We start from the raw sequence: 27,666 nt of genomic DNA on the forward strand, positions 1-27,666 counted from the left end.
AGCCTGTACACCACAACTACTGAGCCTGCACTCTAGAGCCCGCGAGCCACAACTACTGAGCCCGTGTGCCACAAATACCGAAGCCCATGCGCCTAGAGCTCGTGCTCCACAACGAGAAGCCACCGCAATGAGAAGCCTGTGCACCATAACGAAGACGCAACGCAGCCAAAAATAAAATAAATAAAATAAATTTATAAAGCAAAGAATATAAGTCTTAAAGATAAGGACTTTTTCTTAAGCAGAACCACAGTATCATTATCACACCTAAAAAATTAACAAGAATTCCTTAATAATGTCAAATATCCAGTGCGTTTTTGTTATTTAAAAGGGTGAAAAAAAAAATAAAAAAAAAATTAAAAAAAAAAAGGGCCTCCCTGGTGGCGCAGTGGTTAAGAGTCCGCCTGCCGATGCAGGGGATACGGGTTCGTGCCCCGGTCTGGGAGGATCCCATATGCCGCGGAGCGGCTGGGCCCATGAGCCATGGCCGCTGGGCCTGCGCATCCGGAGCCTGTGCTCCGCAACGGGAGAGGCCACAACAGTGAGAGGCCCGCATACCGCAAAAAGAAAAAAAAAAAAAAAAAAGGGTGACTTCCCTGGTAGTCCAGGGGTTAAGACTCTGCGCTTCCAAGGCAGGGGGTGCAGGTTCAATCCCTGGTCAGGGAACTAAGACCCCACATGTCACGCAACATGGCCAAAACAAAATTAAAAATAAAAAAATAAAGAAAGGGGAAGTGCAGGTTCCAAAATCACAGAAAAACCCCACACCCAGAGTGATGGTCAAGCCTCCAGGCCCAAAGGGGCCTGAGACTTGCTGCGGGGCTACCTGGACCAGGAGATCAGAGACCACACGTGGAATAGAGAGGCTGCAACTAGTCAGTGTGGTCGTGCTTGACCACCCCATTCGGTTGTCTGTCGTTCACGGAGAGACCACAGAACAAGCGTTTAAGAGCCTGGACTTGGCTTGGATTTGAATCCTGACTTTGACACTCACCAGCTTTGTGATTTGCACTTCTCAAGATCTGAGTTTCTTTACATAGGAAATGTGAATAATAAGAGTACCTACACCATGGAGTAGTTATGAGGATTAAGTGAGCTATTACATGAAAAGCACTCGGAGCAGTGCCTTGTACACAGTAAGAGCTCAATGAATGCTGGGTCGTATTAATAATTCGGCCAACAGACACTTAGTGAGCATCTTTTACATGCCAGACACTGTCCAGCAGTAGGAGATAAGAGTGGTTACAAGGTTAAAGCTCTCATGAATTACCACCTGGAAACAGGGGCTGGCACCAGGTCAACCACCTGAGGACATGAACAGACTCAGAATCTCCAGCACCTGCCTTGTCTGAGTAGGAGAAACAAGCACTCCTTGCTCCTAAGATGGGGAACCCTGAACCAAGAGAGTAATTAAAGGTCTAGAACAATGACTCCCATAGATGAAAGAGTCCCCTTCCCGCTATCCCCCAACCCAGCAATGCCTCTGGATCAGAGCAAGGGCAAGATTCACACACTGGGTAAACTCTGCTGTCACTGAGCTCACAGGAAAAGGCCACACAGCTCCCACAGGAGGCAGACAAAAGAGAAGAGAGGCTTCACACCCAAATAAGCCGCGTGCTTAGAATGGGCTTTCAGTAGGCTGCGTCCTTTTCTCGTTTCCTTCACTCACCCTGCCCACCGTCCTCAGGGCCCAAGGACACTTCTCCTTCCTGGGAAGTAAAGACCTGTTCCCAGGAAACCTCGAGCTCATCGTAAGGAGGGGATCAGTCAGTCACTCAGGTCTAAACCAGCACTCCAGCAACAATATGAAACTCGAGGATCGATGCTGACAAACTCTGGGAAAGCATTTTGTGTGATGAGTCCTTCCTATGGTTTTTGTGGCTCAAAGCTCAGACCCCATCCCTCAAACCCTCAAACAAACACGAACACAACATATACAACAGAGATTGAAGAGATTGAAGAGTACGCACCTGAGTTCAATTTCTGCCTCCATCACTTCCTAACCGTGAGCAAGTGGCCTCTCGTTGCCAGACCTCAGCTTCTTCATCTGTAGAGCGGGGATGATCAGAGTCCCTGTCACCTCAGAACACAGGTCACACACGCCAAGCACACTGCTAGGCCCAGAAGGTGCCTTTGATGGATGACAGCTGTGAGTTTAGCTACCCCTGCCTATGATAAATATGCTCTTCATCATTCATCTGCCCTTATTCACCAAGATAAAACAGGGATGGCATCTTTGACCTATCACCTCGGGTATGAGTCTCATACCCTAGGTCCACACTGTGTCCAATACATGTGGCTACTGAGCACTTGAAATGTGGCCGGTACAAATGGAGATGCTGAAGGTGTAAAATACACATTGTATTTTGAAGACTTAATGTGAAAAAAAAAGAATGTAAAATATCTCAATAATTTTTATACTGACTACATGTTGAAATGATGGGTTTTTTTGTTTTTTTGTTTTTGGCCATGCCACACGGATCTTAGTTCCCTGACCAGGTATCGAATCTGTGACCTCTGCACTGGAAGCACAGTCTTAACCATTGGACCACCAGTGAAGTCCGAAATGATACTATTTTGGACTAAATAAAATATATTATTAACATCAATTTCCTGTTTCTTTTTACTCTTTTAAATGTGATTCCCCATAAAATCTTAAATTACGTATATGGCTCACACTGGTGGCTCTCATTATATTTCTAATGGACAGTACTGGTGCAGACCCTTGAGAACCAGAGTCTTCTTATTTGACTTCATACTGTCAGTGTCTAGCATGGTGCCTGGCACATAGGTTGGGTAGAAAAAAATGTTTCACAGATGGCTGGATGAAAGATGCTCTCCATACTTTTCCTGGTCTTAAAAGCAACCACTGCCATCCTCACATCTAACCAGGCCTGCCCTTCATTCAAAATACTGCACAACCCTTAAGGTCAAAGCTACACCAAATCAAAATGGACACAGTCATGGTGTCTGGAACAGGGTCCCAGAGCCCCTGCAGGGCCAGGCATCACCACCTTAATTACTGGACTGTATTTTAATACTTTAACAGTCCATAAAGCTGGTCTGGTGCTTAGAAAAACACTCTTTCCCTGGCTGGCCCAAGTCCTCTTGCAAAGCACACCCAAATGGGACACCGCCTTGTTCACGCTCCTTCAACACCACACCTCATTTCTTGTTAACTTGCGTCTGGTGTGGCAGCCACGCAGTCTACCTTGTTTTATTTGAGAACAGGCTCTGCTGAAGGGCCTTCAGTTTTGAAACAACCAATTAAACATCCCAACAGAAACTGACCCCATCGTGTCTCACTGTCAGTGGAAATGATGCCACATCCCCAGACCACTCCTGCTGCCACATGAATGAGGTACTAAATATAGTCCACAGTGCTTTGCATGTCAAACGACATGGAAAGGAAATGCTGCATCCACTTCTTAAACTTGCCTCAGCCTACTGAAGAGGGCCTGGGAAGAGGAGTTTGGCATATGGGTGAAGAGCCTGGACCCTGGAGTCGGCTTCCTCGTCTGTAAAGTGAGTTATCTACCCCGGACTCTTGTGAGGATTAACTGAGGAAAAGTGTGAAATGCTTAGAAGAACACCAAGTACAGAGTAAAGTACTAGGAAATGTTAGCTGCTATTATCATCATTATTATTTTACAAAAATTAGTGTGAACTTGAACAATGGGAATTCACTCTTCTCCAGCCACAACGATACTGTTTTTGTAGCAAACTCATTCTCCTCTTCCTGGAAATGGTCTTCCCACCCAGCTCCTGGCACAGCTGGTGCCTCTTGCCCATTCAGGTCTCAGCTCACGTGACTCCCCTTCAGAAAAGCCTAGGAGGCCTTCCAGGGCCACACAAGCTAAAGTAACCATCCCTGGGACTTCCCTGGTGGTCCAGTGGTAAACAATCTGCCTTCCAATGCAGGGGTCTCGGGTTCGATCCCTGGTCGGGGAACTAAGATCCCACATGCTGCGGGGCAACTAAGCCCGCACACTGCAACTACTGAGCTCACGTGCCTCAGCTAGGGAGCCCGTGTGCTGCAACGAAGAGAACACGTGCTGCAACGAAGACCAGAAGCAGCCATAAAAATAAGTAAATAAAATATAAACATTAAAAAAAAATTGAAGAGGAAAGCATACTTTATTAAAAAAAAAAATCCCTTCTCCACCCCCAGTCTGCCCCAACCCCTCTCTCCATACCCCCCACCCTGTTATTTCCTCCATCTGAAATTAAAACCACCTGAAGTTTCCTTGTGTATTGTGTGTCCCCTCAGTAATGTAAACCCTAGGAGAGCAAGGATCTTGTCTGTCTTGTTCACTGTCCAGAGTTTATGCTTTTAGCCACTACGCTATACTGACTATGTACCAGAATGCTTACTGGATGTGTGTTTGTGAATGTAAAAGAAATCCCAGAAATAACTTACATGTCCAGCAATAGGGAGATGGTGGTGTGGAGCATGGTCTGTCCACACTGAAGAATGCGTGTCTAGCTGTTTAAAAGAATGAGTCAGGGACTTCCCTGGCGGTCCAGTGGCTTAGACGTCTCACTCCCAATGCAGGGGGCCCAGGTTCGATCCCTGGTTGGGGAACTAGATCCCACATGCTGCAACTAAGAGTTCTCATGTCACAACTAAAAGATTCCGCACGCCGCAACTAAAGATCCCGCATGCTGCAACTAAGACCCGGCGCAGCCAAATAAATAAATAATATTAAAAAAAAAAAAAGAATGATTCAGATCTGTATGTAATGACTTGAAGCGATAGGCCCTATCAAATATTTTAAAAATCAAGTTACAAATATGTGTGTCTTGATCCCTCCTTTTTTTGGGAGTGGTGAGGGAGAAGGTAGAAAACAGTCAATATTTGCATACATATATCCATAAGTATAGAAAGAGGTAAGTGAGAGCATCTACCCAAATTTCCAAGGGCAGAGAATCTACTTTGTTCTCTCAGACATCTCCAAAACCTGACACTGGATACTCAGTAAATACTCATTGTCTGAATAAATGGTTGTCTTTGGGGGACGGGATTTCGGAGTGGAGGGTGGCACCTATTGTTTTCCTTACGTATCTCTGTATTGACATGTTACTATGAGCATGTATATCTCCGCATAACTTTTTAAAAGCCAAATTCAACCAATTCACACACACACACAAATTAAAGCCATGACCAGATCAGGTCTAAGAAACAGCAGCGTCAGTCTTAAAGAAAGCACAAATGCACAAACTGGTCCAACAGCATCTCATTGTAACGGCTAAAAACAAACCTTTTACTTTAGAGGAAATAACTGTTCAACTCTTTTATTAAAACATACATTTAATTTAGATTTGGGGAATTAAACACATAACAAGGTTAAGCTGTTATCATATAACCTGTGTCATTTTTTTACACCGAAGTTTGAAATATAACCACAAAATACCTTTTACAGGGAAAAAAAGGCGCCAATCACTGCACATTCTAAATTCCATTTTTGATTTACCACCTAACAACTGCAATGTCTGAAAAACAGGCTCATGTTTAACTCTGACCATTCCACACAGACTGCTAAAAAACCCACATGCTGTTGGCACTAACAATTAAGACCAAGATTTTTTTAAGTCATTGCTTTATTTCCTCAGATTTAAAAAAGCACTTAGGGGGAATTCCCTGGCAGTCCAGGTTAGGACTCGGCGCTTTCACTGCCCAGGCCCTGGTTCGATCCCTGGTCGGGGAACTAAGATCCTGGCAAGCCCTGTGGTGCGGCCATAAATGATTAATTAATTAACTTAATAAATAAATAAATAATAAAACAGCACTTAGGCAAATTTAGTGGTCAGCACAAATTTGAGACCACCAGTTCCCATCTCCAAGTGAAATTACAATGAAAGATCTGACAACAGACTCACCCTAAACGGAGAGCTAACGAATTCCCTGCCCAGCCTCTTCCCTGGTATGTACGCTACCTCCCAAAATGCTCACGATGGCCCTTCCCACAGAGGATATTCTAAGCCGCTGACACGGTGTAACTTTTCAGAAAGAAATTTAGCGACTCAGCTGAGCTTTGCCAGGCTAAAACTGTAGAAATGGGCCCCCTGAAAGCCAGGGCTTTACTCCCGACTTGTGGCCATTGCAATCTGGCCAAGTCCATAGTGCCTTCTCGGCACCCTATGAATACAATGTTTCACATACATCAATCCTTGGTGACTTGAAAGAAACAACTCAGCCTTGTTGGAAAAGTCCATATTCAGTGGCCAAGGGAGAATTTCAGTGCCCACAAGACGGGAGATCAAGAAGGGCCAATGAAATGGTTGCTATGAAATAAGACAGCTCCATCCTTCTTGCCAATCAATTAGACCTGGGAAGCCTGGGGGAGAAGACCAACTCCCAAGTTTCTGGCTCATTTGCCAAGATGGTGACTGCTGGGTCTAAGAGGAAAAGGAGTTTAGGTTGAACATTTTGAGTTCATGGTACCCAAGGGGACAGTCACCAGAGGACATCAAGGAGCACAGGCTCCACATATGGAACTGGAGCTGAGGGTGCTAATAGGGCTTTGGGACATAGTCAAGGGCTGGCAGCAGCAGTACAGTACATAAAGCACCAGAGTGAATGTGTTGGCTTGCGGCGAGGGGTGTGTGAGAGCTGAGCAGGGGGCTGCTGATAGCAGGTCAGTACCATTTCTTCTCAGGCCCTTATACTGCAGTGTGTTCCACAATTGAACCTCTGGTGAATAAAAATTGGGGCGGTGGCGGGGGAGACATTAACCTTGTCCCTGCTCTGCCCTGTAAATACAAACATAAGTAGCAAAGACCTATCAAGAAAAACAAGACATGTTTATTAAGTGCTTACTATGCACCTGGCCCTGTGCTGAACACTAAATATGAATTATCTCCTGGGATCATCAAAACAACCCTAGCACAAATGTCCTATGACTACCATTTCACAGATGGGACAGTGAGGCTGGGAGTGAACATGTGGGGTAGCTCAGGGCTGTCATGTCACATCCCACCATAGTTAGGCAGTCTCTGGGCCAGATGGAGAACATTGAAGAAGAACAATTATAATATATAAGAGCTGCTACTTAGTGAGAGATGGCTCTGGACTAGGAATACAATCTCAGCAAATCCTTACAACCCTCTGAGGCTGATATTGTTACCCCATTTTACACAGATGGAACCTGAGGCTGCAGGAGAAGAAGTCAATCAGACCAGTTTTGAGTCTGGCCCACTGGAAGACCAACACTACAGCCAGAGCCCCGCCCTCAGGGGGGTCTCTGAGAAACTGGGAAAACGCTGAATAAATGGTACCATTTATTAAATGCTGACTATGTGCCAGCTGCTGCTCTAAGCACTTCACAAATGGTATTCTCATTGCATCCTCAAAACAACTCTACGAGGTGGCTGCTATTAAAATCCCATTTTATAGGCAGAGAAACGAAGGCACAGAGCAGTGAAGTCTGTCGCTCAAGGTCACACAGCTAGTAAATGGAAGAACCTAAGGGTTGAACTTAGCTCTGCCTCCCAAACCAAAGCTCTTAAACAAAATAATTTCAGTTAACAGCAGCCACCCTGCACTGAAGGCTAACTATGGACTCGGCTCACCCTCAACTTACCACATTCGGTCGATAATACCTTCACCCCATTTCTCGGGAGATAACAATAACGCAAACACGTAATAAGTGCCTTCTATGTGCCAAATGCTTTATTCACCAGATCTCAACATTTCAACAGAATTCCCAACAAAAGACAGACACTATTCTTCCCCGGTTAGACTGAAAGGGGAAACTGAGGTTCGGCGCGGTTTCCCTATATCGCACCTCCAGAGTGGCAGAGCCAGAACCCGAACTCACTGCTACCCGACTCCCATGCCACGCTCTTCGGCAACAGCGCCAGGTAGCTCGTCTGGAAAGTTGAAGCATGCGGGCAAGAGACCGGCCAGGTCCGGAGGGCTAGAGTCCCGCCGCCGCCGCCGCCGCCGCCCCCAACAACCGGTGCCCACACCCGGCCGTCCGCCCAGTCGCCCGCCCGCGCTGACCCTCGGGGTCCGAGGGGACACCGATTCCCCACCACCCTTGCGCGAGGCCGACCTTGCACCCGGAGCCACATACCTGGGCGTCCCGGCTGCCCGCCCAGCGGGCCCCACGACCACGGTATCCAGATCCGCGCCGCTTGCTGGAGACGCCGCCAGCTCCTGTGGCCCGAGTGACTTCCAGGCTGCCCACTTCCAAGCCGCTTCGCGCGCCGCCTCCTGGGAACTGTAGTTTCGCCCTAGGCGGCAGCAAGCTGAAAAAGGCCTGGTGCGCAGGTCCTGCCGGGAGCTGTAGGCGCGGGGCCGCGCCGCCTTCTGGGAATGGTAGTCCACCTGTCGCCTCCGTGCCTCTGGAGTCTCCAGAGTACTTCCGCAGCCCCGAGGGGCGTGAGGGATGGAGGCGTGTCTTCTGCAGACTCCAGCCCGTTGACCGCGCTCCTCGCTTGGTGAGGGCGGTTTTTCCCTTTTTCCAAGCCCTGTCCGCCTCCTCCCTTCCTTCAGTGGACCCTCTTCCTCCCTCTCCGCAAAGCGCGAGATACTTACCCCGAGGGCGCGAGCCTCGGGAGAGGCGGGAATAGCGGAGCAGCGAGCTAGACCCCCAACCGAGGGAAGCTGTGGAGAAGGGCGTCTATGCGCGCTCGCGCACGCGCGCACGCCGGCCAACTCCGGCCTAAATTGCCGCGGGCCCCCGCGGGGAGGACTTTTTTTTTTCCTTTCGAACGCGCGCGCGCGCGCGGGGGGCCTCGCGCTAGGGTTTTTCTTGCCGGGCGCGCGCCAGTGCGCACGCGCGCTCACTCCCCTCGCCTCGGTCAGTCCGCTGGGCGCGGGGCTGGGGAGCTAACCGTCCTGTTGGCAGAGTCTTCTCGCAGCATCCCCAAGGTCGCTCTTCAGGCCCTCCTCTTCTAGGTCTGATCCTTCACATAGCTTCTGAGTGCCGCCACGCACGCCGTGCCCGTCCCTAGTCGGGAGTGCAGTCCTCGCAGGTAACAGGCGCGGCCCCGGTCTTGAAGAGGCGGACACGCCCTTCTTCCCTCCGGCGCGGAGAGCTGGGACGACCGAATGTGTTGGGATTCGGGTCTGGTCACCTCTCCCCGTACTAGGCGGCTCCGGAGCTCTGCCTTCGACGGGAGTCTCATGACCATCACCCAGGGGGTTGCCCTGGAGGCCCGGTTACCTACCATTCATTCGTGTATCGCACATTCTTAGGGTAACCAGTGTTTGTTGAGTACTTACGGCCTGGAAAATTTTGTTCAAATTTAGTCCACCTGCTGGCATAATCAAGGATCCGACTCTTTTTTTCAAAAAATGGATGTTGCCACTCCTACTCCACTAGGGGTTACCGAGGGAACTAGCTAGAATTGCAAGGTTCTCTGGTCAAGAAAACCCAGTCAATACCCTTCGCACGTCATCTTCCTTCCAAGAAGATGCTCAGTAAGACTTGCGCTGGGAAGCATATATTTCTTCTTCCTGAGACAGGGCAGAGGGTCATTCATTTGCTCATTCATTCAATAAAAATGTATTAAGCACCTACTTCATGCCAGGTTGGGTGATAATGAGGACACGGAGAAATCAAGATAGATTGGGTTCCTACTCTCCAGGAGCGAAGTCCACACCACCACCAGACGGTGATAATTTACAGCAGTACTATCTAATAGAAATATAATGCAAGCCAAAATTGCAATTTTAAAAATTACATTAAAAAGAAACAGGTGAAATTAATTTTAATAATTTATTTAAGTCAGTATATCTAAAATAAGTTATGCTTAATGAATAAAAGATTTACATTGCTTCATTTTTTTTTTTTTTTTTTTTTTTGCGGTACGCGGGCCTCTCACTGTTGTGGCCTCTCCCGTTGTGGAGCATGGGATCTGGACGCACAGGCTCAGCGGCCATGGCTCACGGGCCCAGCCGCTCAGCGGCATGTGGGATCCTCCCGGACCAGGGCACGAACCCGCGTCCCCTGCATCGGCAGGCGGACTCTCAACCACTGTGCCACCAGGGAAGCCCTACATTGCTTCATTTTTAAAATTTAAGTTAATTAAAACTCTGAGGCATTAACAAAGATATTCATTTGTGGCATGGGTTATAGCAAAAGATTGGAAACTGCCCAATTTCCATTGATAGAAGTTTAAATAAATAAATGGTAGTTCAGCCACGCAGTGGAATACACTGCAGCTGACAACTGTTGAAAAATTATACAGAGCTGTATGTTTTAATATGAGTTAATCTTTAAGATTATTAAGTGAGAAAAGTGTATATAGCATACTACCATTTGTGTAAGAAAAATAATACTTTTTACATACATGCTTGTGTGTGTACAGAACACCTGTAGAAAGACACAACCAGGTTACCTTTCTGAAGGGGAAACAGGACAGGTGACCTTCTCTTCAGTATATGTTCCTTGGTATGTTTTGAATATTTTTACCATGTCCATTTTTAAAAGTTGTTTCATTAATGGAGGATGATAGCTAAGTCATAGAATCACTGTATAAGAATTAAGTGAGGGCTTCCCTGGTGGCGCAGTGGTTGAGAGTCCGCCTGCCGATGCAGGGGACACGGGTTCATGCCCCGGTCCGGGAAGATCCCACATGCCGTGGAGCGGCTGGGCCCGTGAGCCATGGCCGCTGAGCCTGTGTGTCCGGAGCCTGTGCTCCACAGGGGGAGAGGCCACAACAGTGAGAGGCCCGCGTAACGCAAAAAAAAAAAAAAAAAAAAAAAAAAAAAAAGAATTAAGTGAAACAATGTATGTAAAATGCCTGGCTACCACTTTACAACCTTAATCAGTTCTGAATGCTATCACTACTCCCATACTGGATAATTCTTCACTCAATAGAAACTGGCCCACCCTAGTAATATATGTTTGTCCTGGAAAATTGTTTCTTTCTGTAAAGTTAAGTGCATTCCAGTCCCAGCCCTAGCTGTGAAGTCACTTATAAGGCCAGAGTAGCAGTCCCAGGCCTGGGGACAGACTTGGGCTCCTTATCAGTAATTCAAAAAACAGAGTAAGCCAAGATTGCCCTCAGGCTTTACAGTCCCTCTGACTTTACAGTCAACTGATGCCAGCTGGGCTTTCTGCATCCTTGTCCCCAAATGTGAGAGCCACCTGCAAGGCTGTAGGATCCATGCAGGGCTTTACCTCAAAGCGTGGAGCACACATCACTCTTCTTTTGGGTGGTCAGGTCTCCTTGTTATATGTACTCACAATACTTTGTTCTTTTCCTTCTTCAGCAGGGGCCCAATAGTGTCATGGAGTGCAGTACCCCCTAGAGCCAATTATCTGTATTACAAAGGCAGGGCTCATGGGATGCTGGCTTTCCATCCCACCACCACTGACACAGTACCTTGGAATGGACTGCAACTAAGAAAAAGGATGTGGTGCTAGCTTCAATGCCCAATCAGAGACCTGGTTTGTCTCTATAGTCAGCTACAGTCAGATACCATATCTCAGCCCCCAAATTCTGACTCCTCTAAGTTGGCTGCAGGATTTGAATTCTCCCTTTAGATCATCTTTGGGTTATCAAGATATTAAAAAGTCAAGACCATTGGGATTAAGGCATCTGGCGCTCTCTCTGGACTTGCTTTTAAGGACAGGTAATGGGATTAGGGAATCAAATGTGGGGCATTTTAGGAGAGGTTTCCTCTAAGGAAACTAGTATATGGGATGGGAGAGAGTGGCAACAACAACAAACATAGGTATGGGGGTTGAAGGCCTTCCTTCTCACTTAACCTCCAAAGAATATGCCCCCAAAGGGTCCCAACCACTTGCTTTTTATAGGCTGGTCAAGAGAAGTTGGACCCAGAGGAGATAATTAGGAAAAATGGAAACTGATATCAATGACTGCAAATTTGTTGACTACAAATGACTACTCTCTCAGCAGCTCTGGGGCCCCAAGAAGGAGCTGGTTGGGTAAATCTGAGCTGTGGGGCCCTGGCCCGTAGGGCCATCCACCGATCCATTTCAGCAGATCACAGTGGCTCCTGAAGGTGGTCCAAAAGAGTAGCAAGTGCAGGGTTACAGGGGAATAGAATGGAAAAAGATATGGCAGGAGGGCAGCATGCAGCCTTGGGGAGAGTGGAAAGACATAGGGGATGCTAATGTCTGAAAGCCAGTCCCCAGTTCCCATTAGTGGGTTTGTGGGGAAGAGAGCTCACTTAGCATTAGCTGGGAGAACCTTTTACTTCTCTCAAATGACAGAAGAATCTAGAACTGTGAGTTGGATCTTAGTCTTGAATCTGCCCTGTGTAGCTTTGAACACATCCCTTTTCCTCGCTGAATTCACATTCCTTATATGTACAATGGAGACGATGGTATCTGCCTCAGAATTCTTTCAAGAACTAATGAAGTGATTGATGTGAAAGCTTTTTTTTTTTTTTTTTTTTTGGCCGCACCGTGAGGCATGCGGGATCTTAGTTCCCTGACCACAGATCCAACCCGCGCCCCCTACAGTGGAAGCGCAGAGTCTTAACCACTGGACCGCCAGGGAAGTCCCTGTGAAAGCTTTTTTTTGTGGGCACTAAACCACCCTACACATGAGATGATCGTAAGTTTTGCCTGTTGCTTCCCCCCGCAGATCCAGCCATCAGGTCTCTGTGGCAACACAGGGCCTAGGCTTAGCCATGCCAGAGGGTGGGTTCTGCTGACCTTGCCTCAGGAGGCCCAGGCCAAATGATCTGGAACTCCAACAGCTCTCCAAACCAGTGTTTCTCAGACTTTAAGACCAGCTGGAGAGCTTGTTAAAACTCAGATTTTTGGGCCCTACGCTCGGAGTTTCTGATAGTAGGTCTAGGGTGGGGCCTGATAATTTGCATTTCTAACAAGTTCCCAGGTGATGCTGATGCTGCTGTCCTGAGGATCGCAGTTTGGGGACCACTTCTTTAAACTGAAAGTCCATCAGTTTTCCTTCATCTGGCAGGCACAAGGACGGCTTCCACTGCCCTCTGCTGGCCAGACTATTAAATTTAGCTGTAATGTTTCCAGAGCAACTGAAAAGTACAAAGTATAGGTTGGAAGGAAATAACTAGTACTTCTCTGAGAACCAAACCAGCCTAAAAACAGCAATCATAATTGTTTGTTGCTTCAGAGTATACTTTAAAAAGTATTCATAGGAATTATCTTAGTTGATCCTTGCAACAATCCTGTGAAGTTGCAAGGATCTGGCATTTTCATTTTACAAATGAGGAAAACAAGCCCATCGTCAGATCAGTAATGACAGACCCCCTGACAGAGGGAACTTGTTAAAAGTAGGATTTATTCACCATCCAAGTAAGAAAAGTAGAGGTTTGTCCTCATGAAGGCCAAAGAGAAGGGAATGGGGAGGAGGAGGATGAATAGCAGATGTATCACATGCAAGAGAGCTACTTGATTCCACAAGCCTGGGAAAGCCTGCAAGGCCGAATGGCTGGATCCTTTCTCCAGCTGGGCTACATGGAGCTGACTCTTTGTCCTGGGCACCCTTTATCTCGATTTCCTGTTTCAGTAGTCAGACTTCAATGTCCACAGAATCACCTAGGGAGCTTGTTACAAGTGAAGCACTCAGGGGCCCACCACCATGGTTCTGCTTCAGTACCTAAGGATCTGCATTTTAAGATGTACCTCTCCCCCAGGAATCCCAGTGCAGGAGGTCCAGGGTCCACACTTTGGGAACTACTAGTTCTTGCAAAAAGATCTCTTGACAGCCCATCACCAGCAAGGAACAATTATTTGCCTGTGACAGTATTCCTTTCCAGCCCCTCTTAGGTTTCTCTGCTTCCCTCCCCCATTATATCCTAATGGATGATAGCCAATGCTAAGATTCAACCTCCAACTCCTTTATTTACCCTCTCCAAGCCTCAGTTTTCTCAAATGAGGTGATACCTACCTCACTGGGCTGCAGTGAGGATTAAATGAGAAGGCATCTTATGCATAGTTCCTGACATTGAAAAAGTGTCCAATGAACATGAGTTCATGGATCTTGCCTTCTGATTTCTAGCTCCTCAAAAAGTATCAGTGGCTAAGCTGGCCCCTTTTGTATTCCTACAGGTTTTTAAACAATGGTCCTGAGGAGGACCAGGGGATAATCAAGGTGATGACTTCCCCCAGACTCATTCCCCTGTGGAAGGATTTTAAATACCTTATAAATGACATGATACATAAAAGCAAGGTAATGTATATGTAGAACATAAACATGTTATTGGCCTCTATCTATCTTAAGTGTTATGAGCACTTCAGAGGAGCATAGATCCTCTATGCAGGAAGCAGGCAGGGTAGATGATAAAGACAACTGTCCCCTTAGTAGAAAGTGGGCCATCAACTTCCAAATGAGTCTAGAGACCTCTTGCAAGGACATTTTGATGGTGAGAGGTTAACACTTTGAAGCATTTCAGAAGAACCAACCCTCAGGGAAGAGAGATTTTTCTAAAAGAGAATGGAGAAGCCACCAGAGAGAACATCTGCCAACCTCAGTTTTGCTATGGCTGGCTCTGTGTAAAAGGATCCCAGGTGCATGTTTCATAGCACGTGCTCTATCACAGTGGGATAATACACACACACAAACACACACACACACACACACATATATAGTGTGTGTGTGTCTATATATATATAAAATGTGTGTATATATATATGTGTGTGTGTGTATGTGTATATATATATATATATATATATATATATATATATATATATATATATACATACACACACATAAAAAATCTTCCTCTGTCAAACTTAAAGGCCAGATAGGGTGCCCTAAAAGTCTTACTTAGTGCACTTTTAGGCTTTAATAAAGCTGCACTGACTTTTGGGATACTGTGTTACTTTACATGTGGGCATATGGCAGTGCACTTGCCTTTGTAATCTGTTATATGTGTCTTTTATGACATATGTACCTTTTAGACAGGAGGGAGAATGTTAGAGGACATGTTGGGAAGAACATCAGTTTTCCCCTGTGCTCACACCATAAAATTTGCCCATATAGGCCCTATAGCGGTTTGGTTCGCTTTTGTGTTGGGGGTTTTGTTACATGCTTGTGAAGTATAGTGTCCCACAGGTGATAAATTGTTCATGTGTGGGAGCCACAGGAGTGATCCTTGGGGCTGAGGCGTAACTTTGAGAACTGCTTCAATTGTAACTTGCATGAGAATATATTTAGTGCATATGTGTTCCTGGTCTCTTAGTTTATGCCATGCCTCTCCCCAGCAAACTTTAGATGACCCAAAGACTGATGTAGTTGTGTTGAATGACCGGTCCCAGATCCTGTTCAAAGAGTCTTGCCATCCTCAAAATATGCCACTTATATGCTATTACTTCAGTGATGCCCACTTCTTTGCTTCCCTCTCGTGGGTGACAACAAGCACAAAAGAAATACAGGTAAAACTACCCAGCCTTTCTTCTTAGCCCATTCTACAGGGGCCATGCCCATGTAAGTTCTGACCCTAGATTAACCCAGGAAGATACACCCCTTGAATGAAAGTGACCTGGATCCAGGATTCCCCGTTCATCCTTTCCCCAATTACAGTCTCTGTGTTGAACAGATTTTATGGTTCTCCTAAAGTAGACCAAGGTTAGGGAAAGAGTCCTAGGTTTCCTGCTCCTACAATATTTCCAACTCCCAAAACCAGGGGGTAAAATCACTCTAGAGTCTTCCAGTTTCTCCTTAACAAGAGAAAAATAGCTGAATATTCTGCCCTTTCTTCTTCTGCTATCTTTTCTAGGCAGTTCCCATCTTTTTCTCTTCTAGGCTGTGGTATGGATGAAGAGCAAAACTGAGGACACGGTGGAGACGAGAACATTCTCCACAACCGAACGACTGCCGCCCATCCAGTCCATGGTTCACACAGGTTCCTTTCATATCCTCGTGGTCTACTGTGGTGACCTGCTCCTGCGGCTCTTTGGGGACCACTTTCAGTCATTCAAACCCCTGGGTATAGTGCCCTGCCGCTTTAACATCAGCTGCCTCTGCTATGACCCAGAAATGAAGATGCTTCTGTCGGGAATCCTGGGGGCAGTGGTCACCTGGATCATGGAGCAGAGTGGCAAGGGTCTCCAAATAGCCCACATGGTTTCCATGCCTGGTGATGAGCTTGTCCACAACATCATGTTGAACAGCCCCAATGGCTCCCTTGTAGCCCTGTGTGAGACTGTGGTGAGGGTCCTTGAGCGCCAGGGCCACAGCCGGCTGGTAGAGGTGGAAGAGCTTCCCTTCCACCACCAGTGGCTCCTCAGTCACCTGCTGCTTCACCTGTTTTGAGCAGGGCTTTCTCTATGCTGGAAACAGGACTGGGGAAATCCAAGTGCGGAGCCTCAATCAGGGCCACGCACTCCACAGTTTCAAGGCCCATTTCTCTTCGGTGATATGTATCCGCAGCTGGCCAGAAGCCCACACCCTAACAGCCGGCCAAGAAGGCTTAATCAAGGAGTGGAACCTGACTTCAGGGAGTCTGCTGCGGCAGCTAGAACTTGGCGAGGAACTGTATCAACTCCAGTTTATTGATAGCACCACTTTCTTCTGCCAGACTACCCATTCTTTCTCCTTGCGCAGTCTGCCCTGCTTCTATAACCTCTTCAGTGTCTGTGGTTCTGCTCCCCAGCAGATAACGTCGGGTCCGCTGTGGTAATAACTGGTTCTGGATCCTGTGCACTACTGAGGATGGCTTGTTGCGCTTTGTGTCCCCACTAACAGGGAATCTTCTGGTTATCACCTGGCCCTTCTCAATCCTGGACCAGGCTGTGGATTGCGCCTATGACCCAGATAAAGAGGAGCTCTTTGTAGCTACAGGCAGTTCAGATGTGCTGGTATTTGACACAACCTGCTGCCCTTGCCCAGCCAAGTATCTTATATGCACCTCACCAGATTCTCAGGACTTGGTACAATGCCTGGTTTATGGGCATTTCCACCTGGGTCGGGGTCTAGAAGGACTAATGTTCTCTGGACACCAGAGTGGTGTGATCAGAGTGCTTTCCCAGCAGAGCTGTGTCCAAATAGAGACACTCATGCACTTTGGGGCTGTATTAGCACTCTCTACACTGCCTGGAGGGCTTTCTGGTTGCCGAGAAAACTCTTTGCTCTGTTCCTATGGAACGGATGACTATGTACACCTATCAGAAGCTGTGCTTGAAGGGGTGAGAGTGCAGCTGCAGCCCCTCACCAGCATTCTCAGCAGCTGTCAGCTAACACACTTGGTACTCTTGCCCAAGTCTGTGGGTGCCATCACAGAGACTAACTGCCTGCGTCTCTGGAAGTTCCATGACTTCCTGTCCTCTGGGTCACAGGAAGCCTCAACGCTCATAGAGACATTGCCTCTGCACCAGTGTACCATCACATCTTTTGATGTCCGCCTAACCTTGAGTCTTTTTGTCACGGGTGGCAGTGATGGCTCTGTCCGGATCTGGAACTTCCATGCTAGACTCATAGCCATGCTGGACTCATCAGTGCACTTTGGCCCACTGTGCTTTGCAAATGACCGGGGTGACCTGCTTGTCACTTTCAATCAGAGTCTTTATCTGGTGTCCTGTTTTAAACTGCTTCCCTCAGCCCTGCTGGCTCACCTTTCCCTTATGGGTATGACAGATGAAGTGCTAGAAGTTCCTAAGCCTTTCATACCCAGCTGCTGCTTCTCCTTTGAGACCGTGCTTGTGCCCAAGTATATCTACTTTGGACAAGGGCAACAGCAATTAGTAGGTCTGGAGAACCTTGTCAATAATCGGGCCATCGCCTTTGATCATAATGTGCCACATGTCATAGAAGAAGATGAGCAAGGGAGCCCTGTGTTACTGTCTTCCTTCAGACACGATTCCTTGTATAAGGAAGCTGATTGGACGCAGGTGAAAAACCTCCTCATTCCCATGATGTGCTTCCTCCCCAGCTACAGCTGACTACCTGGGATGGACTCAACCCTTACCAGATACTGCGATACTACTTTGGTCATGGGCAGAAATGGCTCTTGGCTCCGGATTGCTATATCCCTAACTCAGTGATTCGTGCCCGTCTTTGGCCTCAGGGCAGCCCAATATACCTACAGTGCAACCTGCACTCACCCATGCGGGAACGGGAATGGGACAAGTCTCAACAATTCTTCTTCTGACACGGTAGGGCAAGAGCTGTAAGTGATATAGGAGAATATGCACGTGAAAAAGGAGGATGAAGACTTCCTTGAAATAAGAGCGTCAAAGGATATAACTTACAGTGTCCTTACAGACTCAGCAAACTGCAGTTGGCTGGGAAGAAAGATGAGTGAAATAGCTATCAATAGCCTGATAGAGACAATTCTCAATATTATGATCCATGCTTCTCCACTGAAGTACCAGTGCTGTATTGGTGCACTAGGGCAAATCTTTGCCTCTTACCAGGTATCTCCACTCCTGCGTGCTGAAACAGCCCATCGTCTGTTGGATGATACAACCAATTCCAATCCACTGATCCAAGAGCTAGCCTGGGAAGGTCTGAAGCGTCTAGGAATGATTATGCATCTCTTTGCCGTGCCTCTGGCTCAAAGACTAATGGACAAAGATGAAAGAGTGAGGAATAAGGCCCTGAGCCTCATGGCTGAGACTGGAATCCACTCTAAGACCTCACTCTTAAACTTGATCCAGAACCAAGATACTTTCCGGGAGATGCAGTAAGTTCTTTGTGCTTTCCTCAGTTCTTTACTAACTTCTGATTTTCTTCTTCCCCTTTCCCATTTTTCCCTTCTCTGCCTTCACTGTCTCTTCATCTCTGTTCATTAGCTCTTCCTGTCCTTTTTCCTTGTTCATAGCCTTTTTTCATTCCTAGACTATCCTGATGATCCCCTAACTGCTCACTCCTTTCTCCATTTCTTCTCCTATTCCTGTTTGTCCCCTACCTCTTCAAGTGCCCCTTTTTCACCCTCTTCTCCTACCCTTGAAGGCCCCATACAGGTCACACCATGCATTACCATCTTGGCTTCCTAGACTTTTTCTTTCTTCTTCACCATTCTTTACCTCTACATATGCTGTCTCTGTTGGTCATGTTGTCAAGTCCCCTGCCTGTTCCATGGCTGTTCTTTCCTTCTCATTCTCCCTCTTGTCCCTGATTCAGCATGGTCCTTCCTCTCCTTTGACTTTCATAGGCAGGAAATGATCGGGGAAGAAACCCTGGACCATCTGCTGGGAATGCAGGCCACAGATCTCCAAATCCTTCATACCCAAGTGGAGCAGCGATTGAATGAAAACCTGATCTTATCACTGGGTGATGAAAAGCCTACTTTTTCTTTAGATGTCTCAGGGGCTTCTGAACTTACCGCCCTTTCCAACCAACTTGATACAGCTCCTGAAGAATCTGAAGTTGCCTACAAGCCCAGCAAAGGCCAAAGATGGGGCCGAGTAGGAGGCAGAAAACATAGTATGTATGGGGTGATCTGGTTAATGCCTCAGGGTCCCCAAGAGGCAGGGTAGTTAAGGCTAACGTGGGTCAAGAGGTATCAGATAGGAACAGAGATAAGTGGAAAGATCCTTTCACAGAAAAGAACCTTCCTAGGAAGAATCCACCCAAATTCAGAGAGACTCCAAAACCTATCTCTGTAAGACTTGACAGAGGTCCTGGCGGGGGTTGGGGGGGGAGGGAGGAGGGAAGGCACTGGGAATAAAGTAAGGAGAATGCCCTTTTTTAAAAAAGGCCTCAGCCCCCTCTGTTGCTACATCTGTTATGGCAGTTCCTCTTAGCTCTTACCAGATTTTGGGAAGGGCTTCATTTAAGCCTCCCAAGCTTCCCTTATCTACATCTCCTGATTCTCCCTATAGCCCGAAAATTTTTGCAGAGCCTCAAGAAGATGAAAGAGACTGGCACAGAGCCAGGTCCCTTAGAGGGTGAAGGTGATCAGAGTGAAGCTGCACCAACTGAGGGGGAGGAGTGTAGGTCTTTAACCTCCAGTATACTAAAGATCTCAAAAGATGATGAACAGGAGCCTCCAGGGGTAGATGCCCCAAAGGATCATGTTGCATTGACCCTGAAGATGCTGAGGAAGGTAAGTGACAAAAGAGGCAGGAAAGCAACACTTCAGGAACCCATAAAGAGGCGCAAGAGGAAGACAATAGATGCTGAAGTTACAATTGAGGACCCTCCATATCCTATAAGGAGAGAATCAGTTGTGAAGCTGGTGAAAGTAAAAGAGCGGGGTGCCTCTGGAGCTCCTGGCCACAGGACTACCCCTGAAGATGGCTCATCATGGCGGGATGATCTATGTCATCTTATGACCCTGAGGATATCTGGTTCCCAGACAAAAATGTCAGAAGCTCTAAACACTGAGCTAGTGACCATGGCTCAGGAGGTGCTGGCAGATCAGCTGGGAGCTCTTTCAGGAGATCTGCCCCCTGTTGAAGAAATAAAGTAAGGAACTGCTTGAGGACCTTGACTGGGATGTAGCCTGGCCAGAGGAGAAACCAGTTTTTCCTCATGGAGGAGCAATTAGAGAGGACATGGTGATCAAAGACAAGGAAGAGGAGACAAAAGAGGAGCAAGAGCGAAAGAAAGAAAGGGACGTGCAGGACTTGCGGGAAACCCAGGTGATTCCAAAAAAAGGCAAGAAAAAGAAAGTTGTTTTTTTAGAACCAGACGTAACCAAGGGAAAACGAATATCAAAGAAAGAAGAGAAGAAACCCTCTAAGAAGCCTTCTAAGCAGGAGGGGAAAGCAGTCCAGCAGGAAATAAAACTGGATAAAAAAGAGAGGAAAAAAAACAAAGAAGAGGAGAGGGACGTGAGTCAGGAAGTGGGGGAAAAGGCCAAATTAGAGGAGAAAGTGGTTGAGCAAGAAGGAAGACCAGTTAAGGAAGAGACAAAGCTGTCTTGGCAGGAGTGGAAGAAGTCCTGGGATCAGTGGAAACAGGCCTACAGTGAGACGAGGATATCCTGGGACGAATGGAAGAAAGCCTGGGAAAGCAGGCATCTTCAGGAAGAGGAGAAGCTCCATGAGGAGGCAGAAAAGCTGTTCCCAGATGAGGAAGAGCTGGAGAGGGACAAGAAGAAGCAGACAGGGGATGAATGGTCACAGATCTGGGAAAAGATGTCAGCCAGGGCCAGGGAGCAATTGTTGGAGGATGAGGAGGAAGTGACCCTGGAGGAAGAATTGTCTCAGGAGTGGGAACGAGAAGAAGAAGCAGCAGCAGAAGAAGAAGGAGAAGAGCTGATGACAGAAGAGCAGAGACAGATCCACCAAGAATATAAACAGGCACAGGTTGAGAGGAAACGGGCCCAAGTTGAGAAAAAACGGGCCCAAGAAAAGAGGAAGCTGGCACAAGAAGTAGAGAAGCTAGCACAGGAAGAGAGAAAACTGGCTCAGGAAGAGAGAAAAATGGCCAGAGACTATGAGAAACTGGCTCAGAAAGACAGGAAAATGGTCCAGGCAGAGAGGAAGTTTATCCAGAATGAGGAAAAACTAGCCCAAAGAGAGGAGATGCTAACCCAGGAAGCAGAGAAATTGGCCCAGCGAAGGAAGAAACTGGCCATGAAATTGGAGAAACTGGCTCAAGAAGAAGAGAAAATAGCAAAGAAAGGAGGGAAGCTAGCTGAGGTAAAAAAGATATTGGTCCAGAAATTGGAAAAACTGGCCCAGAAGGAGCAAGATCTAGCATGGCAAGAAAAGGAACTAGCCCAGGAATTGGAGGACCTGGCATGGGAAGAGGAGGAACTGAATCAGGAAGAGGAGGAACTGGTCAATGAAGAGGAGAGACTGGATCAGGAGGAGATGACACTGGCCTCTCAAGAGGAGAAACTGAATGTGGAACAGAAAGAAGTGGTCCAGAAAGGAACTGCTGATCCAGGAAGAGGAGAAACTGGTCCAGGACAAGGAAAAACTGGCTGAGGAAAAGGAAAGACTTGGCCAGAAAAGGGGGCAATTGATGGAGAATAAGCAAAAGTTGGCCCAGGAAGAAGAGCTGCTGATCCAGGAAGAGAAGAAACTGGCCCAGGACAATGTAAAATTGCCTGAAGAAGAGGAAAGACTTGGCCAGAAAAGGGAGCAACTGATGGAGAATAAGCAGAAATTGGCCCAAGAAGAAGAGCTACTGATCCAGGATGAGAAGAAACTGACCCAGGACATGGAAACACTGCCTGGGGAGGAGGCAAGACTTGTCCAGAAAAGGGAACAATTGATAAAGAATAAGCAAAAACTGGCCCAGGAAAGGAATAAATTGGTCCAGAGCAAGGAAGAACTCCCCAAAACCAAGGAGATACTAGCCTGGAGGCAGAAGACTCTGGCTCAGGAGGAGAATCTGGCTCAGGAGAAGGTGAAACTGGCTCAGAGGAAAGAAAACAATCCAGCCCAAAGAAAGCCTCACCCAGATGAGAAAGAAATCAGACCAAGAAAAGGAGAAACTGGACATGTACAAGAAGAGAGTGGTTCAGATAGAGAAGAAGCTGATGGAGGAAAAGGAGAAACTTTTCCAGAAGAAGGAGAAATTGGCTGCTATAGAGGAAAAACTGACCCAGTTAGAGGAAAGCTTGGCTGAGAAATAGCACCAAGTAGCCCAGGACAAAATGAAGTTAGCTACGGAAAAGAGGGTGATATTCCAAGGACTGAAACAGCTCAGAGGTGACTGGTCTATTACTAAGGAAGAAAAGGCATTGGGCATGGAAATAAAGAAACTGGCCTGGGAGAAGGTGAGACTGGCTGAGGGAAAGGAAACTCTCTTTAAAAAAGAGACTCAAGAAACTTCAAGACAGGGAAGACCAACTAAGGATGAACTAGAACTAATTAACAGGAAACTGTCACTAGAGGAAAAGATACTGGTCTATGAAGATAGGATACTGGCCACAGAGCAAACAGACATTACCAAAGGAAAACTGGAGTTTACTAGAGGAGGGAGAGTATGTGCCCAGGAAGAAAGGAAGCTAGCCAAATTAATAAGGAAGTTGGCTAAAGAAAGCAAGGGCATTTCCAAGGAACCATTAAAAGTAAGCAGCAAAATCTTAAAGATACTTCAAGGCCTTATCAAAAAAGAAAGGAAACTAACCCAGGAAGAAATAGAGATGACAAAGTTAAAGAGGTCATTCTTTACTAAGGAAAAGGAATTGAACAAGGTACAGAACGAACTTGATGCCAAGGAGTGGGATTTTTCTGAGGAACAACCAGAAATTGCCACAGATGAGAAGAAACTGGCTAAGAGGCAGAGAAAACTGGCCAAGGAAATGAGAAGATTGATAAAGAAAGAGAAAAAGATGACTGAGGAAGAAAGCAGATTGGCCAAGCAACAGAGAGAAGTCATACAGGAAGAAGAGGAGGATGAAATAACGGAGGAAGAAGAGGCAAAGCCATTCCTTAAACAAAGGTCAAGAAAGAGAAAAAAGCTAAAGGGAGTTGATTTGCAACAGGAAGAGTTTCTCAGTCAAGAGGATGAGGTGAAAAGTGTGAAAAGTGAAGAGAGCTTTTCTGAAGAAATGGAAAGCTTGTTAGATGAAATAAGAGCGAGAGAGTTTGTCTGAAGAGGAGGAGGAGGAGGAAGAGGAGGAAATGGAAGAGGAGGAGGAAGAGGAAGGGAAGGAGAAGAAGAAGAAAAAAAGAAGAAGAAGGTGCAGGAGGATGAAGTGTTTGAGAAGGAGGGAAGCATGAGTGAGGAAGAGATGGAGCGTTTGAGTGAGAAAGAGGGGGAGGAAGAGGAGAGAAGCTCATTGGAAGAAGAGGTAGACAAGAAGAAAGAGATCTTTAAAAAAGAAAAACTATTTAAGTTACCAGGAGAAAGAAAAAAGGACTTAAAAGGAAGAGAAGCAGTCCCTTCTATTGAGAAAAGAATCCCCGAGGTCAAAGGCAGTGCTATAAAACTTGAAGTTCTGAAAAGCCCTTCTAAGCAACTGATCTCAGTAGTTCTGGGGAGGGAAGAGAAGATACCAGTGCCAGGGTCAACTAAACAAATATCCTGGGAAGATAAGGCCACAGTACTTGAGATGCCCAGGGTATGCCCAGGGACAGGGTTTATGGATAAACAAGAACTGTTGAAGAAATATAAGCCCATACCTCTACAAGTTTTGGATACAGTTTTGGAGTCCCAAGAGCCTGACTTAAAGACCCCATATTTATCCCACATATTGAAGAAGACCATGGAAGCTCATAAACTCCAAGGCAAACAACTAGGGGCCAAGTGGCAGTGGCTTCTGCAGCGTCATCCATCTCTGAAGGGACAGACTGAGGTACAATTACCTGTGTCCAAAATCCCGGCTGAGGAGATATATGCAGACGTCAGCCTCTCAGATGTAGAGTGGATCCACCATGTCCTAGAACAGATGGAGGCAGGAGAACAGCCTTCCAGGGATAGTTTCCACAGATTGTGCCAGCTTCTCAAAGACCTCACTGCAAAGGAAAACTTAGAGTGGATGCATCTGGCCAAACTTGAAGCCATTGTGTACAATCACAAGCAGAACCTGGAATCACGAAGCACAAGTATCTCAAAACCCAGTAAGGAGCCCATGGGTCCAAAATACCTGAAAGTGATCCCTCCTATAAAAGGAAAGGAAAAGGAAAGCTGGCTAAAACCTTTGGCTGTCTCCACACCAAAGTCTCCATTAGCTACCAAAATGATTCCAGACCTGAAGGCTATAAATTGGCATCTTCTAGGAGAGCCTTACAGGAGTGTGCGGGCAGAGCAGATATCCACTGCTCACAAGGAGATGGAGATGCAACACCATTATCCTCCAACAAGAGACATTTTCACAGGTGCCCTTGACCCTGTGGAAAAACAAACCCTAGCACTGATGTTTCAAAAGGACTTCTGGGCTTTAAGGATAAGGGCAGGTTTGCCAAATTGCCCAAGTTGGAAAAGAAGGCACAGCCCATCTCTAAAAAAAAGGACAAGGTACCTCTATGGGAGACATTTGTGGCAATGTACCATGTTTTGCGGATGTTGCAGGAGCGATACGCGAAAGAGAGTGCTGCTTGGATGGAACAGTTCTACCGTCTCATGGACCTGTACCAACTTAAGTCCCCCCGAATCCAGAGGCTACTACAGGAACTGCTACTGAGAGGGGAACCCCAATCCCAAGAGATCATTTACAAAGAGGCCCCTAAAGGCCATGGAGCTAGTTCCTGGGGAGCAGTTGTCCTACCACCTGTTCTGTGGTGGCTCTCACACCCCTAAAGGTCCTCTGGAGTTCCAGGCGGTGGTTCCCCTCCCAGGGAAGAACAATGTATGTACCATGCTCCCTATGGGCATTGCCCGGTATGGGATCTTAGAACTTGCCTGGAAGAGCCTGCTGCAAGCTGATTTACACCTCACCAAGGAATTGCACTACATCGTCGCTCCTACCCCCTAATTTGGGACTGAAGGGGCAGAAAGGCCTTGTCACCAGAATCTAGACCTTTATTCCTAGGGCCCACACAGAGGTAGGGCCATGCCAAAGTTCTTTCCCTATCCAGTTCCAGAAACCAGCTTTTATATGTGGAATAAAGAGGAGATTCTCATTTATAACAAGCACTGTGATGTGTCCCTTTTCCTCAAATGTTGCTTCTCCAGAAAGGTAGCCAGGGAGACCAGATACTCACATACTCTTGAGAGTGGGAAGACTTCCCCAAAGCCAGTGGTGCTCACTCACCCTCTGGAGGCCTTCAGGCAGAAGAGTCTGTCCTTGTCCTCTTCCTTCCTTGCCCCTCACCATTCTCCCTTAAAGACCACAGGAAGGAAAGCACCTGGCACAAAAATGTATTTTTGGCATTAATATAAGAGGCCTTGATATAATGGAAAGAAAATGGATTTTAGAATCAGAAGACCCAGTATTTTGCCCCTTGGTTTTGGGGGGTACACAGTGGAGGCAGACTCTTTCCTGACCATAGTTCTGCATGCTGATGACTTGAGTACCAAACAGCAGTTATGGTGGGTGTTGAGGAGATCCTCAGAGAACAGGAAAAACTTCAGTAAGTTCTAGCCAGTACCACCTGGTGACTTCACATTACTGGATGGCATTAAGAGATGAGGCCATTTGAGGTTAAAGCAGGAAGAAAAGGAGGGAAGCCTATATCTTTCACTTTGCCAACCTGGACATGGGTTTTGGGTAGGATGATAGAATATGAAAGATCAGGTGTAAGCTCAAATAGGCCCCCAACTATCTAGGGACTTATGATCGTTCCCTCTAGCAATATAGAAGACAACAGTTAAAGGGAAAGAGGTAGTAAAGTGGAGGAAGTTGTCATTGCCAGTAATGCTGTTCCTCCCTGATCTCCTCTCCCCACTATAGAGACTTCAAAACTGCCTCTTTCCAGGTAAGCTGAGCCAACAGATTTTAGCAAGTAGCCCATCTATGCCATTTGCCACCCTCCATCCCAACCTCTCCTTTATTATTCTACTACCTCCACTTGAGTTTGCTTTTGTGGGGCAGCACGGAACAGAGAGCAAGAGAACATTCTGAGAAGTTGGATTCACCTTGAAGGCCAAGGATAATGAGAGCCCTGAGTGTGTAGTTGGGCTCTTCCATGTCAGACTACATATCAGGCCACATGGAGTTTATGAAAGCTGTGGGCTGGGGACAGGGAGCCTCAAAAAGGATGATTGACCCAGCAGCCAGGCAAAGCAGCAGAAGTAAGGATGGTCCAGCTGGCTCTGCAGCTTTGACCTGAATCATTTATCCTTTTTGGCCTCTGTTTACTTGTCTGTGTCAAAAAGAGGATAATGAACATATTACAAATATAAGGCATGGCAGAGGGGACATCACTACAGATCCTACAGACATTAAAAGGATGAAGACTAATATGAGCAACTCTAGGGCCATAAATTTGACAACACAGATGAAAAGGACAAATTCCTTGAAAGATCCAGAAAGGGAATAGTAATACCTAACAAATTCATTTTGCAGGATATCAGTGGGTCCTCTGGTCAACAAACAAACAAAACACAGTGACAAAAAAGAGTCTTAACTGTTGTCCCAGGGTCAGGAAGTCTATGGATGGCTCTTCAGGAAGCCTCAAAACCTTGGTACTGGCTACAACAACCTAGATATTCTTTTGCCTTTGCCAGAATTGCAGAGACTAGGGCTTGTTTGTATTTTCTCTTTATTATGAAAAATTTCAATCACTAAAGTAGAAGAGAGTATTATAATGAACCCCCAGACCCCCATCACCCCATCACTTAATTGTAAACATCTTGCAAAAATTGCTTCATCTGGGATTTCCCTGGTGGTGCAGTGGTTAAGAATCCACCTGTCAATGCAGGGGATACAGGTTCCATCCCTGGTCCAGGAAGATCCCACATGCTGCGGGGCATCTAAGCCCGTGCACCACAACTACTGGGCCTGCGCTCTAGAGCCCCCGTGCCACAACTACTGAGCCCGCGTGCCACAGCTACTGAAGCCCATGCGCCTAGAGTCCATGCTCCACAAGAGAAGCCACCTCAATGAGAAGCCTGTGCACCGCAACTAAGAGTAGCCCCCGCTCGCTGCAACTAGGGAAATTGCGTGCAGCAACAAAGACCCAATGCAGCCAAAAATAAATAATTTATTTTTTAAAAATTGCTTCACCTAATTTTTCCTTTGTTGAAGTATTTAAAAATAAATACCAGACGTCATGATATTCCAACCCTAAATACTTTGATACTCATCTCTAAAAAATAAAATTTGCTTATATAATAATTTTCACATCTAACAAAATTAATAATTCCTTAATATTATCCAATGCTCTATGCAGATTTTCCTGGTTGTCCAAAAAAATGTCCTTTTATGCTGCATTTGTTTGAATCAGAATTCAAACAAGGTCTACACACTGG

General features: G+C 46.6%; 2 protein-coding genes across 12 annotated transcripts in view; one reads left to right on the forward strand and one right to left on the reverse strand.

Annotated features, from left to right (window-relative positions):
- SIPA1L3 (signal induced proliferation associated 1 like 3) overlaps nucleotides 1-8,772 on the reverse strand; it is a 241,749-nt gene extending 232,977 nt beyond the window's left edge. For 5 of the 11 annotated variants that reach the window (XM_060085448.1, XM_060085446.1, XM_060085456.1 and 2 more), the window contains exon 1: nucleotides 8,076-8,771. The gene's annotated coding sequence lies outside the window, so the exon portion shown is untranslated. Of the gene's footprint in view, nucleotides 1-8,075 lie in introns of all 11 variants that reach the window. The other 6 variants (XM_060085450.1, XM_060085452.1, XM_060085453.1 and 3 more) reach the window with 2 other exon arrangements.
- Nucleotides 8,773-8,808: 36 nt separating this feature from the next.
- WDR87 (WD repeat domain 87) lies at nucleotides 8,809-25,325 on the forward strand. Its single transcript, XM_060085458.1, is given in 17 exon segments — nucleotides 8,809-8,979; nucleotides 14,016-14,136; nucleotides 15,171-15,341; nucleotides 15,712-16,161; nucleotides 16,163-16,567; nucleotides 16,569-17,796; nucleotides 17,799-18,099; nucleotides 18,101-18,589; nucleotides 19,061-19,332; nucleotides 19,731-20,268; nucleotides 20,270-21,638; nucleotides 21,733-22,238; nucleotides 22,240-23,385; nucleotides 23,387-23,457; nucleotides 23,460-24,689; nucleotides 24,692-24,978; nucleotides 24,980-25,325. Coding segments are annotated over 16 exon segments (8,787 nt in total). The 5' UTR covers nucleotides 8,809-8,979; nucleotides 14,016-14,061; the 3' UTR covers nucleotides 25,229-25,325.
- Nucleotides 25,326-27,666: the final 2,341 nt, after the last annotated feature.

The sequence above is a fragment of the Mesoplodon densirostris genome, chromosome 19, assembly GCF_025265405.1.
Source record: "Mesoplodon densirostris isolate mMesDen1 chromosome 19, mMesDen1 primary haplotype, whole genome shotgun sequence".
Lineage (NCBI taxonomy): Eukaryota > Metazoa > Chordata > Mammalia > Artiodactyla > Ziphiidae > Mesoplodon > Mesoplodon densirostris.